General features: G+C 31.9%; 1 protein-coding gene across 1 annotated transcript in view; it reads right to left on the bottom strand.

The window, feature by feature from the left end:
• Nucleotides 1–2,286: 2,286 nt before the first annotated feature.
• The window catches only part of LOC106457263 (tubby protein-like), a 128,717-nt gene continuing 117,591 nt past the window's right edge, over nt 2,287–13,412 (bottom strand). The window contains exons 9-12 of the mRNA XM_022383115.1: nt 11,601–11,699; nt 10,041–10,128; nt 7,970–8,053; nt 2,287–5,141 (exon numbers count right to left, since the gene is read on the bottom strand). Of these exons, the coding sequence (XP_022238823.1) occupies nt 5,008–5,141; nt 7,970–8,053; nt 10,041–10,128; nt 11,601–11,699 (405 nt within the window). The 3' untranslated portion in view covers nt 2,287–5,007. The remainder of the gene's footprint in view (nt 5,142–7,969; nt 8,054–10,040; nt 10,129–11,600; nt 11,700–13,412) is intronic.

The following is a 13,412-nucleotide window of genomic DNA, read 5'->3' as shown; positions in this document are numbered from 1 at the left end:
AATATATATATATTAGATATGTACTTTTGGAATGAATGAGAAAAAAAGTATGTGTATGATTAAAATCTACACCATCATCGTAATCGAGCTGATGAGACTTAACATTAGCCGAAACAGTTATTAGCTTATCATAGTACAGAGTTCGTTACCTCGAGCGAGTTCGTATGTTGTCAGTTTTAGGTTGTAATTATGATTTTTTCTTCAAACGTTAGTTTCATATTTTGTTATATTATTTAATAAGAGAAAGACAGGTATTTTATGTTTAAATTTAATTTTGTATTTCATGTGCATACTGATGACTAATATTTAAATTAAAATATTACGTAAATTTTTGTTAATTCGGGATGTGTAATAAATGAAGTAATGTTTTTTTTATAAGATGTAAAGATAAATGAAAAGTACAGCACAGTAATTACCTCAGAAACCAGTATAAGTTATGATACGAAATAAACCCCATATCTTGATATTATGTCCAAACATAAAATACGCTACAACGCTAAAATCGTTGTAAAATTAGGTAGTAATTTATCAACTTTTGTAAAATAAAAAAAAATTATTTCTTAGTGTTGTGAATAGGTAAAAATAAAATTATATTATATAAACACGACAAACTTGTAAAAACTGGTTATATGTTGTAAGTTATATTAGAATATCATAAAGAATTACGTTAGTTAATCAATGATTATTTCTGAATATTATACCTCAAAATATAATACGCGCCACCTGCCCCTAACGGGCTTATAATCGTAATGCTCATGGTTAAATATTGCAACAACTTCACTTACATTTTTTTCCGTATTTTATACATTTTAGAACCCTTCTTTTTTTCTCAAAAATGTGCAGTTCACTACATTTTAGACATCTTGCAGTACTTTAACGTTAGTAATATATTTATTCAGTGCGTCTCTGAACTGATACTCACTAATTTCTTTCAAGAACATCCTAGGTTGGCAACGACACATCCTCCAGATGTTTCTGAATACTTTGGTAGAATAATAAATTATACGTTTCACACTACTAACTAAGAAATTGGCCTGGCATGGCCAGGTGGTTAGGGCGCTCAAGTCGCAAATCTGAGGGATTCCTAATGGTTATATTGTGCAGACAGTGATCACTATATGGCATACTTAACTTTCTTGGGTAATCTACTGTGCATACGAGTTGGTTGTAGCTGTCCCACTACGGATCTGGATATACTAAAATTAAGTGTCACTTGGCCTTGTACTTCTCCAATATACAAAATCCAATCAGCTTTAACAATTACTACTTTGGTAAAGACACTTCCGTCAACCATCAACAGGTGGCGTTTATATGAGCTTAATAATCTAAATGAAAACAATGATCAAAACATGTTTCTGTATTCATATTCAATGAGTTTCATTGCAGAATGTGATGGATTAGCAACGTCGAAGAATGGGTGAAATGGGCATTCTGATTACCCAGGATGGGTAGCACACTCATAATTCGCCGAAATAGTTGTGTTTTCCCACAAAAAGGCATTTATTTTCCCTAGGCTGTTGGACCATTTAAAGTTTAGTGCAGGCTTTTTAAATAAGTCTTCTAATATTTCTCTGTAATGTGGTTGATTTATTATTAAATTCTGCAGTACAACATTATCTAGTTCAAAATTGCTTTTTTTTCACTTATTATTATTATTATGTGCATCATTAACCGTTCGATAGTTGGAATATTTTAAAATATCAGTTGTAGTTATCAGACACAAAATAAAAACCATATTGTACAGTAAAGTATAAATATGTGGGCAGTGATGTCGAATTTTAAAGTATGTTTATGAGGGAAAAAACCATTATTCATAGTAAGGCTGTCAAAATGTACTTTTTTTCTGTTTGCGCGGATGTTGAGTATACTAACGATTCAATTTTACATAAATTCGAAGTTATTTCTAAGAATCGGGGTTCTCACACAAAATGCAAGACATTTGGTTATAGATGATTTGTGATTAATTTTTATTAAGGCTAGATACTGAAATTGTTATTAAATCCCAAGTTTCTAGAATCCTTAGTGAATTTTATGGATGTCAAACATATTTTTTTTACTATTATACTTTATTTAACATCACAATTAAAAAAAAAGTAGATTTTTGACACATCATTACATACAAACACATTTCCACGATCAGGAAAGGACGGAAATTGTGCAATTATGTGCATAATTAACAGTGCTTAACCATAAAAAACAAATATTCCATAAAGTAATACACACACATTTCTAACTAAATAAAGGAACCTTAATTTTTACACTCTTGTGACATTTTTCATCGCAGGATTTTTTTATTTTTTTTTGCGGATACTAAACCTGGTGGCCATATTATAGAGTAGAATTATTCTACACTTAAATATGTCAGCAAAAAAATGTTCTGAAATATTATTAAAATTATCAAAAACAAAAAACTGATCTAATCTATGGTAAGTTAATTGAAAATGTAGTTAATACATTGAGAAAATAACAAATTTGAACATCAAACGATTTATAGTCAATTTTTAGTGTTTATTCTGAGCAAATATTATTGAGAATTCGTCTTTTTTATCAGTTATTAGTCAATGTTTATTTTAAGCAGGATTACTGATAGTTCATTTTTATTCTGAGCAGGATTGCTGATAGTTCATGTCTATTATAAGCAGGATTACTGATAATTCATTTCTATTATAAGCAGGATTACTGATAGTTAATTTTTATTTTGAGCAGGATTACTGATAGTTAATTTTTATTTTGAGCAGGATTAGTGATAATTCATTTGTATTCTGAGCAGGATTACTAATACTTCATTTGTATTCTGAGCAGGATTACTGATAGTTAATTTTTATTCTAAACAGGTTTACTGATAGTTCATGTTTATTCTAAGCAGGGTTACTGATAATTGATTTTTATTCTAAGCAGGATTATTGATAGGTTAGTTTTATTCTAAGCAGGATTATTGATAGGTTAGTTTTATTCTAAGCAGGATTATTGATAGGTTAGTTTTATTCTAAGCTTCACCAAATGATAGGTGTAAGTTCACAAATAAAAACAGTTGAGTCTGCTAAAAGCTTTTGAAGGGCCCTTGACAACACAGTAATATTTATATATATTATTCAAGGTGTATAATCTGAGTCCTAGTGTTTTCACTAGGCCTATATTGAGTTCATTCCGTTACGTGCAGAGTCTACTATTCCGATCACTTTTACGAAACAAACAGTTGACATCATAACTTAGTGCGAAAGATCGGGATATGTTTTACAGTTCAAAACGAAAATTGAAAAATTATTTAAAAAAGTAAAATAAAAGGTTTAGGGCCTTAGGGTAAGGAGTAATTAAGCCAGGATCCTCGATAATCTGGTTGAAGATTAACAACTGAAACAAAACTGAGAACTGGTATACAGTAGCTAAACTGGGCTTTAGATAAACTCAAAAGGTTAAATTTACTTGCCTCTCTTTGTTAAGATGCACTTCAGTAATTGAATACAATGTTAAATCACAAATGTAAGATATAAACCTAATCAAATTGTAGATTCTGTAGACGTTTGAACAAATGAATATATAACCATTTAAGCACCTGGGAAGTAGCAAGACGTTAAACTTTATGTAAAACCATATAAGTTTCTTTTTAAGCTGGGATAGGTATTCTCAAGTTGTGGGCCACCACCACCAGAGGGATCTCAAGAGGGTCACGAACGGTTTGTAGTTTTACAGATCTCCATCTTTTTAGTTTGAAAATGATTCATACGCTAAGAACAGTGTTCTCCTAGCATGAAATGTATCCTCTCTCTTTTGTGCATGCCTGGAAATCGGAATATCGCAAGTTGTTCAAGTTTTAAAAAATTAGTTTGAGAACTCCCGTTCTAGAAAACCCTTTTTAATGCTTCTATTTGATCTTTAATAGCATACTTGATGTCATCTGTTCTGTTAGAAATTTAGTACTCTAGCACGAAAATTTGTCTTTACTGCATGTTTTTTGTTGTTTTTTTTGCGTTTACCTAAGAGTTTAAGTCGCAGGAAAAACGTTCCAGGGTATTAAAAGATTAACAGACTTTTGGTTCAGTGGAGTTTTAGGATAATTAGGATGATGAGCTGTTTGAAGTCATAGATAGGTCAAACGATGCCACCCACATAACCTTACTGATCTCATTTCAGATCATACAGAAACAAGTCATATGAAAAAGAAAATCAATAATGAAATAAGTAAAATACTTTAGCAAAAGCTTGACAGTATATATATATATATATATATACTGGGTGTTGCAATAATGTTCTACTTATAAATGTTCTATTTATAAAACACAAATATGGTGTTTGACACTACGAATTAGAAAAAAATTTAAGAAAGTCTTAAGTCAACCACAATTTAGGATTTACTTTCTCCTGTGGTTCTGATAATTCTGCTATTTGAGCTAAAACTTCATGTTCCAAGACACCAACATGGACAGTGAATACATAACGGCTGAGTCCGTATAATTAGTTAAAAGCTCACAACGTACGTTGGTATTAAGATGTCTGGTATCGAAATGTGTTAAACATTTAAATGTGTATCTTCACCCAAACGGAACATTGTGCAGTATATAAATAAGAAAGCAGAGATAAGAGATAGACTTTCTATTAAGCTAAAATTCATTTACAGGAAATAAGCACTTTTGATATGAATACTAGTCAGGTTCAGGTATATCTCCAATATGATAAAATCATCTGGGCAACTATATAACTTCAGTGGAGATGTGCACAGTTTTGGGACTGACCATGGAACTGTTATTTTCAATAAAAAAAAGTGCACATAAAATTATGTTAACTCGCAATATATTTAGGAACATCATAAATAACTTTTTGGAACATCGCTAGTTGGTGTACAGACAAGGAACAAAACAATAGCGTGTATCTTGGTATAAATATATATAAATCTATACAGATGTATATGTATATAGATTATAAATATACAAACAATAAACGTGCAAGAGTGAGACTAGTGTGGGTAATCGATAGCTCCATCGTGAAGGGTACAGCATTTTCCCAAGTAACTTATTCACAGGCTAATTTGCTGTCAAAGCTGGAGAGAGCAATGGCAAAGGCTTGAAGAGCACACATAGGGAAACTGTAGTCCATGGTGAAGACGTCTTCCGCCACCCGACCAAACTGCATTACAATATAATCCACTAAGAAAAAAGAACGTATATTTTCGTATTTTATTACCGGTAATACACAGACAAAAATCATAGCTATACATAAATGTTAAATATTATGATTGATGTTATATGAAAAGCAGTTGCGTGGACTTTTTTTTATCACTTTGTTCAGAATTACAAGTTTCAAATTTTGTTGATTATTTTCTGTGTTTAAGAAATTCAAGTTGAAGTACTTTTGATTTTCGAAGACATATACACTATACTGCCAAAAATATTACGAAACCCTAAGTAATGGCCCCATTCTCACACAGTTTACATGTGAGCCCCATGATGCATTGATGCCTGGGACTTATAAAATTGAACAACTAATTTAGAGGGAAGATTACAAGAAAGTGAGATCATGGACTTTCGAGGAAGAATAACTAGTTGATGTAGCGTTAGTATGAGTATTCAAGACATCTGAGTCTGCCAGCTTATGCTCAAGTCAGTGAAGAAACGGGAGCCATTATATGTAGAAAATCGGCTCGGCCATCCACTCCTCAGGTAAGTGAACTTCAAAATGAATTTTGAAATGAAATTACACATCTGGTATTGAACCCGTTACTCAGAACTTCAATAAAAGCTCAGAACTGCAAGCCAGCTAATCTCTATTGGATGTAATCGTGTCATCTCAGTTGTGAAGAGTGATAGAAGTAGTATTTAAAAGTGAGCCTGTTTTAGCTAGTGTGGACTTGGTCTATTGGTAAGAGTTAAAGACCTCACGAATGTGTAATAGTCTGTACAATGCTGTCCTGTCTATTATGATAAAATTCTCTGGACAACAAGGAACATACTTTTTTTCAGCAGAATATGTATGCATCATAACGTGATACTGTACATCTGCTTGAGACAAATAATGTCCAGAATCTGCTTAGTCGGTCCAGCATTCTAATCATCTTCAACGGAAGTACTGTAAGATATTTACTAATGGCGTGTAAGGGACAGGAGAGCAGACTTCACATCTCTTCTGTTGAAAAATCACTTTCCGAGAGAGTTGGTTGTCTGTTCTTCCAGATGTGTTCAAACAAGCTGAGATTAACTTTAAAGGTGAATATTTTTTATTGCTTTGAAACGTTTATTTCATTTTTTTTGCACAAAACTACACAAGGCCTACCTGCGCATAGATTTCCTAATTGCGAACTGACAAACAGAGAGAAAAGCAGCCAACTATTGGGTTATTATTTTTCTTTGTGACAGAATAGTGGGATTTGACCAAGGCCTCAAATTTCATAGCGCAATTTTATGAAACGGGCCTCGAATCATGAATCCTTTGATTCATAGCCTGGCACTCTAATCTAAGCCATTCCTGGCCCTTGAAAAGTTACTCTCATCCCTAAAATAGGGCTTCAGTGACAAATCCCTCTCCACCTTTCCAGGCTTTTCAATATTTCCGGTGAAAGAATACACGAAAAGAATTGTTATATTACTCTATAGAAATGATCTTTTTTTTTGGTAAAATTCCTAAAATTTAATATCGATAAAATACTTATTTCGTGAATAGTTCAGATCAATTTCTGTTATATACTAATTTCAACGAAAAGAATAAGAATACAATAGAATGTAAAAAAAAAATAACTAACTCAATGCTATACTGGGACAACACAGTCCTCAAAATACATTATACTGCAGGGTAAGTCACACTTAATAAGAACGATGTGAATGTGCTAATGCAATGGTTTGTTGCTAAAGCTGTGAGCCGTGGCACCAACCACCTTGGAAACCTTTAGTATATATGTATTTGGTTTACATAAGTACTTGATCATTCAACAGTGCAATGCCACCATGGATAGACTTGCATCTGGAATATTATATGTCACAGAACTTTATGAAGAAACATATTCGTATAGTAAGATAGATAAATAATACAGAGCCAAATTACATAACCTTTCAAAGAAAGAAGTCTTCAATGTTTTCCATGGAAGTGGAAAAGTTGCACAACAAAGCTTTTAGAACAGCAATTAGTTCTGAAACCATATCGATTCTAATATGGAGGAATGTCCTCATCTAAAAAATGAGGGTCACGAAGGAACGTCCCTTTCACCCAAAAGCCCTATTGGGAAGAAGCTGGGCAATCTTCTGATAACAATATGTCGCAATAAACGGAGATTTGCAGTTTAAAAATCTCGAAGTCAATGGCTGTTTTCATGAAAAAGGTGGCCATTGAAATTAGAATCACAGCAATCCCATTCGACCACATGCATGTCAAGCTTTTTGGTGCAGCTTCAATCTGCATTTATTATTGTAAAAGTACAATGAATAGTTTATAGAAAATTCTTAAGATGTGTGGTCAAAGTTTGACTTCACCATCGTCCACAGAAGCTTTTTACAATGGAAACTATAGTTTCGAGTAATATTTGATAATCATAGTCATCAGAGTGAACACAGTTGGCAGTGGTGGAAGTAATCAAAAGCGCAGCACTGGACCAGAAACCTGGTTCTCATAAAGTGCAAATAACCCTTAATTGTTTATTGTGTATTTGTAATTAAGCACAAAGCTACACAATGGGCTATCTGTGCTCTGGCCACCACGGGTATCGAAACCCGGATTTTAGCGTTGTAAGTCCGCAGACATACCGCTGTGCTACTGGGGGGCTAACCTTTAATAAAACATAAGGCTAGATATTATATGTAGAAAGGTTTTATACATGCTATATATATAAATATATCACTATAATATATATAACGAGTATTAAATCAAATAAGACATTGATTAATCTGATCGTGATTATAATCATTCGCCATTTTAAGTCTTAATTCCAAGAAACACTATAATCAAAAGATAAAATGAAAAAAAAAAAAACAACAACAAAATAACTCACCATCGTTGTCGTGAACAATTTGAAAGTTCTTAACCGATGCTTGTGTTACACGGCCATGAAAGTTCAAGACATAAGACTGAGTATCTGTAATGAAGGTAGTAGTTATGTGTTGTTATCTGTATTTTTTTAAAGTATGCCTGTGTAAAGCACAAGTTTCGGCTTCTGGATGAAAAAGAAGTCAATCAAAGTTAACAATATACTTTTTTATTACTCAATTATTCCTTGTCGTTAAAGATGGATCTTGAACCGTGTAGTGCAAAACATTTCAACATATACTAACAGTGATTAGTTTTGTGCATACATTTTTATTACTAAGTAGGAAGTCAAAATAGTTCAGACATTTTTTGAACAAACGAAGAAAAGAACAAAAAACGTTTAATTACAGCTTTACAGACTTTACACTAGGTGACAGCACATGTAGCAAATAGTGAAGAAAATTGCATTTTTTTCTAGTTTAAATTTTAGTATCAATAAAATGTTTTTTTTTTCTTTTTTTAACAGATAAAACAAAAATATCTCTACAAAATTACAAAGTTGAGATGATAACATATTTTGACCACAGCGCTGTCATACAATATTAGTATTTTTTAGCTAACAAAAGCGGACTTAAAAAAAAATATATATGCTGTCAATTCAACTTCAACCTCTTTTGTTATTATATACCTGTACAAATATTTGATGGTTTTTAAATACCAAGCATTATTGACAAACTACTTATAATCAGATATTCTTCTGGTAAATGTGTAATAAATATCTTATCTTGAAAGGTTATAATACGAAATAACTATTAAACTCTTGAATATTTGATATGATGTAAAATTATCGTCCTTATTATAGCTGCCACATATTTTTGAATTGATTATAGTAATCACAAGACCACAATAAAACTGATAACGAATCTTAACTCAAAATAAGTGTATTGAAAGAGCTGATAGACTCTTTGTATTACGAATTAAAAAAATTGGATTAAAATATAATAAAATATAGTTAAAAGAAGGTGATTCAGTTTTATTATTTAACTATATATCTATGTATATAATTGAATTAGTTACAAAAGCAGAAATCAAAGATTAATCATTATAGATTAGGCTTATTTTCAATTTAAAAACGATTAATTTCTGGATAACTTTGCTTAATGTGCCTGCTGAATAGTTGAAGCAGTGTTTCTGTTAATAGTTGTAGCCCAACTAAACTGACTTTCGTACAAAAAAAAACCTGTCTACAACAAATAAAGCGTTTTTGAAATGACATATTTAGTTGCATGTTGCTGAAAGCTCGCATTGAATCAATCAAAGTTGAAAAGTTAAGATTTTCGCAGTGTTTCTATGATGTTTTATATTATCAGTATAAAAGTTTCCACGTTTCGTCAGTTTAGGTAGTGATAAATACAAAATTGTTCTATACTGTTCTCTAAAGACTAAAGTTAAAATAATATATTTGAGCATTCGTGGCATCTTTTGTGTTTAATGACAGGGGGAAAAAAAGCTAGATTTTGTTTATTTTTTTACGAATTCTAGCAGATCACCATCTTTTTACAAATGAAAAATGGAAGAGCTGTTAAACCTTACATGAAAAATAAAACAACAAAGATCTAATTAATTCAATAAAGAAAATATCATGGACTTTTCAAACAATTTGGATAAAAAAGTTTTACATTAAAAATAAAACAACAAAAATATATTTTAATTTCCCAATTTGGATAAAAAATTGTTACATTAAAAATAAAACAATAAATCGAATTAATTTCAATAAAGAAAATATTATGGACTTTTCAAGCAATTTGGATACAAAATTGTTATTGTGTATCAGCTAATTCATTCTAAATAATAAAATGCTTAAAATGAAACTAAATGGAATCTAAAATTATACTTTGCTTATCTTTTATATAAAACCTTTAGTAAATAATGTTGTTGCTTAGAGCTGGAATTAAATCCTTCTCAATGTTATCATCACATGAACTATTTAATTAGATATTCTCATCATGCAATACGCATTTCTTAACCATATCTTACTATACAAGAGTGGAATTAATTAATATTTCTTTACGATCAGTTAACATATCTACTGTTACCGTCATTCCAAACTGGTGTTTTGTTATGTAGATCCAGTAGGTTTTCCATGTTCTTGTTCCGCCATCTTTCTATCAAACTATCACTCTCCTGGTAAAAATAACAACTATTTTATTAAAAGTATAGTTAAAGAAAATACATGAAAAAAAAAGTGAATGGCCGAAAGTGATTATATTTTAATGTTTTCTTTACCCATAACGGAAGTAATGGTTTACAAGAAAAAGGAGATTACAAGTCATGACTTTGCAGACAGTAACTTCTTGTAATGGTGCTGAGAAACTCACTTAGTGCTACCAATTATTTAAATTCTTGTTTGTATATTGTAAGGCATTTATAGTGGTAAAAAAAAAAAGTCAAATAAATCGCAGACCAATACAATAGATGGCGCTTCTATTTCAGACACATGTATGAAGTAATTATTTTCGTTGGTTATAAAAATTACATATTTTAAGTGTTTGATATACATGAGATCAGTTTGAACAAGTATATGCACCTGAACAGCGTCAGTGACAGCTGAGAATGAATGATATTGTAAATATACTGTTGCAAGGGTACTTCGAGATGGCATTGGGAAATGAACAACATATTTGGAGAATCAAAATAATAATTTTGATACTTTTCAATAACATTCTATGCCGTCGATGTTGTAATTAATTGTGGTTTACAGCAACAGCCCAGTTAGCCTCCTCTAATTAGCGTCTAATGTTGTGCAGAACAATAAAGAAGTTAAAACGACAAACTCAGTAAAACAAACCCGTTTAGAAGCATTACATAAAGAATACATTTTGCCATGAAATCGACGACTAGGATTTAAAATGATTTCTCGTCGTTACCATCAAATGTATTACTAATTATGTTTAGTCTATTTTATTATGTTTATCGTGTTTGCTCGCGTATTTATCACTTACACCAGGCTGCAATTAGTCTAGTATTAAACATGATGTAGGTCCAAGGTTCGAGCCGCGATATGTGACTGAATACGCTCCATGTTTTTAGCTGTGGGATTCTTATAACAGAGATAACAAATCCCACTGTTCGGCTAATAATAGCTGTATAAAGCGTTGGGTGCTGCTAATTGATTGCCATACCTGAGGTTAATATATCTAAATTAGGGATGAATATGGCTGAAATTCAGGAGATTCTGACTTATTTTAAGCGGTAGGTTTCGTTCGGGTTGAAATTACCAACTAAGAATTACAAATAAACAACTATTTAAAAATAAAACAGTCATTAGAACAAGTTTTCTGAATACATCGTAGGGTTGAGATTTAAGCTTTCGAAATGTGCAATATTTTGATAATTAAAACATCGGTCCTTAACTTTCATCGTACATACATAAAAATGTTGCTTACTTGTTAGCAAAAGTAAGTCATTCTCAATAGATTATTTTTTCTTTTTTTACAAAAGATCTTATTTTGATATTCATTGCAGTTCTTAGCTATTTAATGTTTCTGTAAGAGGTTAATATTTCATAATATTACATAGATGTGAAACACGGTACTCGGTATTGTCCTTATGTATTACATCTTATCATATAAACCAGAAATTACCAGTTGACTTACTGATATAGGTTGCATTTCTACTCTCTTGTGTTCACTTGTCATCGCCGGTAGGATAACCGTCATTTTTCTAGGCCCTTTAAATCCAAGCACATTAGTTTCCTGCAAGAATTCATTGACAGTTTTAAAACACTGTGATTATCTGGGAGATTAAATAAACCACACCAGGCCACAATATTATCTTCGTAAAAAATAACATGCAATAACTGTCCTAAATTATACATCGGAGAAACAGGAAGAAAATTGTAAACCAGATTGTCAGAACACAATAAAAAAAGTCCCATGTTTTTCATCATTGCAACTGATGATGTCAAAACCTTGTCGAAACGTTGTACCCCTGCCACTACCTGTTTAAAAACAACAACACATTAAAATTCGATGACGAGGAACCCACTTTGAGACTAATAATGGCTGGAGACGGCTTGAATGGGTAATGAAGAAAAACTTTAATATAACAGCAAATGAGCTAATGATGTATTTGTTCATAATATTCTTGGTTGAGATCAATTATATCTGAAAAAATAGTTTCATTTTTCATTGATGTATCAGGAGGAACAGGGAAAACATTTGTTATTACAACAACCCTTGCCCATTCCATTGTAAATACAACTAGAAATTAAAGACTGAAAACAACCCTTGCCAGTACAAGGTTATATAAAACAAAAATTAAAAACTTACAACAATTAAAAATAAAATAAAATACTCCCTCTGAACTTATAATTTAATTTTTATTATTAATCAGAAAAACCTGTTTTATACATCCACTCAGTTTCAATTTGGTTGACATGTGTTTTTTTTTTATAGGAAAGCTACATCAGGCTGTCTGTGTCCATCAAAAGAACTCGAACACCTGATTTTAGCATTATAAATCTGTAAACTTGCTGTTGTCTCGCCAACGGACTTAACTTGATTGATATTCATTATTATATTTCTTTTGCTACCTTATTCTACTAATTGTAGTAGTCATCACATACAGAAATAAATAACAAAATAAACATTAACATCTGACGTATATTTATCAGTGAACAAGGACCTACCCTTTCAAAGTGGATCATCATTAAGTTTGTCATGCTAAACGGTGCCTCACAACAAGAATTTGTAACTTTAAAAATTAAAAGTTATAAAAAACTAAATCAAATTTTATAGATTTTTTAAAAGCCAGAACTAGATAATATTTAGTAAGACTATAATATTATTCATGCAATCTGGTTAAGTATTTACACTGTCAAACGAAAAATTCAGTGAGATATTAGTAACACCTTTCTAGTGAGGCCCGGCATGGCCAGGTGGTTAGGGCGCTCGACTCGCAATCTGCGTGTCGCGGGTTCGAATCCCCATCCTACCAAACATACTCCCCCTTCCTCCATGGGGGCGTTATAATGTTACGGTCAATCCTACTATTCGTTCGTAAAAAAGTAGCCCAAGAGTTGGAGGTGGGTGGTAATGACTAGCTGTTTTCCCTCTGTCTAGTCTTACACTGCTAAATTACGAATGGCTAGCTCAGATAGCAATCGTGTAGCTTTTCGCGAATTTCAAAACAACCAACCTTTCTGGTGTGTTAAAGGTTGAGTTACTGAGAGCAATGATATAAAATTGCTTCCTTTAATATTCAGAACTTAGAGAATGCCAGCATAGTTTAAATGGATTTACTCTTCTTAAGGAATTAAAATAGTATTGTGAGCAGAAGTCACGTGATGCTGCTTGCGCATTCGGCGCTGGTAGCATGCGTGAAATTTCGTGAATGATCATGAATGATAGGGGAGGCCCAAGTTTATTCGAGATGCTCCCTTCGTTAGTATATAAGCCTAGCAAGAA

Source organism: Limulus polyphemus, unplaced genomic scaffold, assembly GCF_000517525.1.
Source record: "Limulus polyphemus unplaced genomic scaffold, Limulus_polyphemus-2.1.2 Scaffold309, whole genome shotgun sequence".
Lineage (NCBI taxonomy): Eukaryota > Metazoa > Arthropoda > Merostomata > Xiphosura > Limulidae > Limulus > Limulus polyphemus.
Note: the sequence above shows the minus strand (reverse complement) of the source record. Positions and strands in the feature narration are given on the sequence as shown.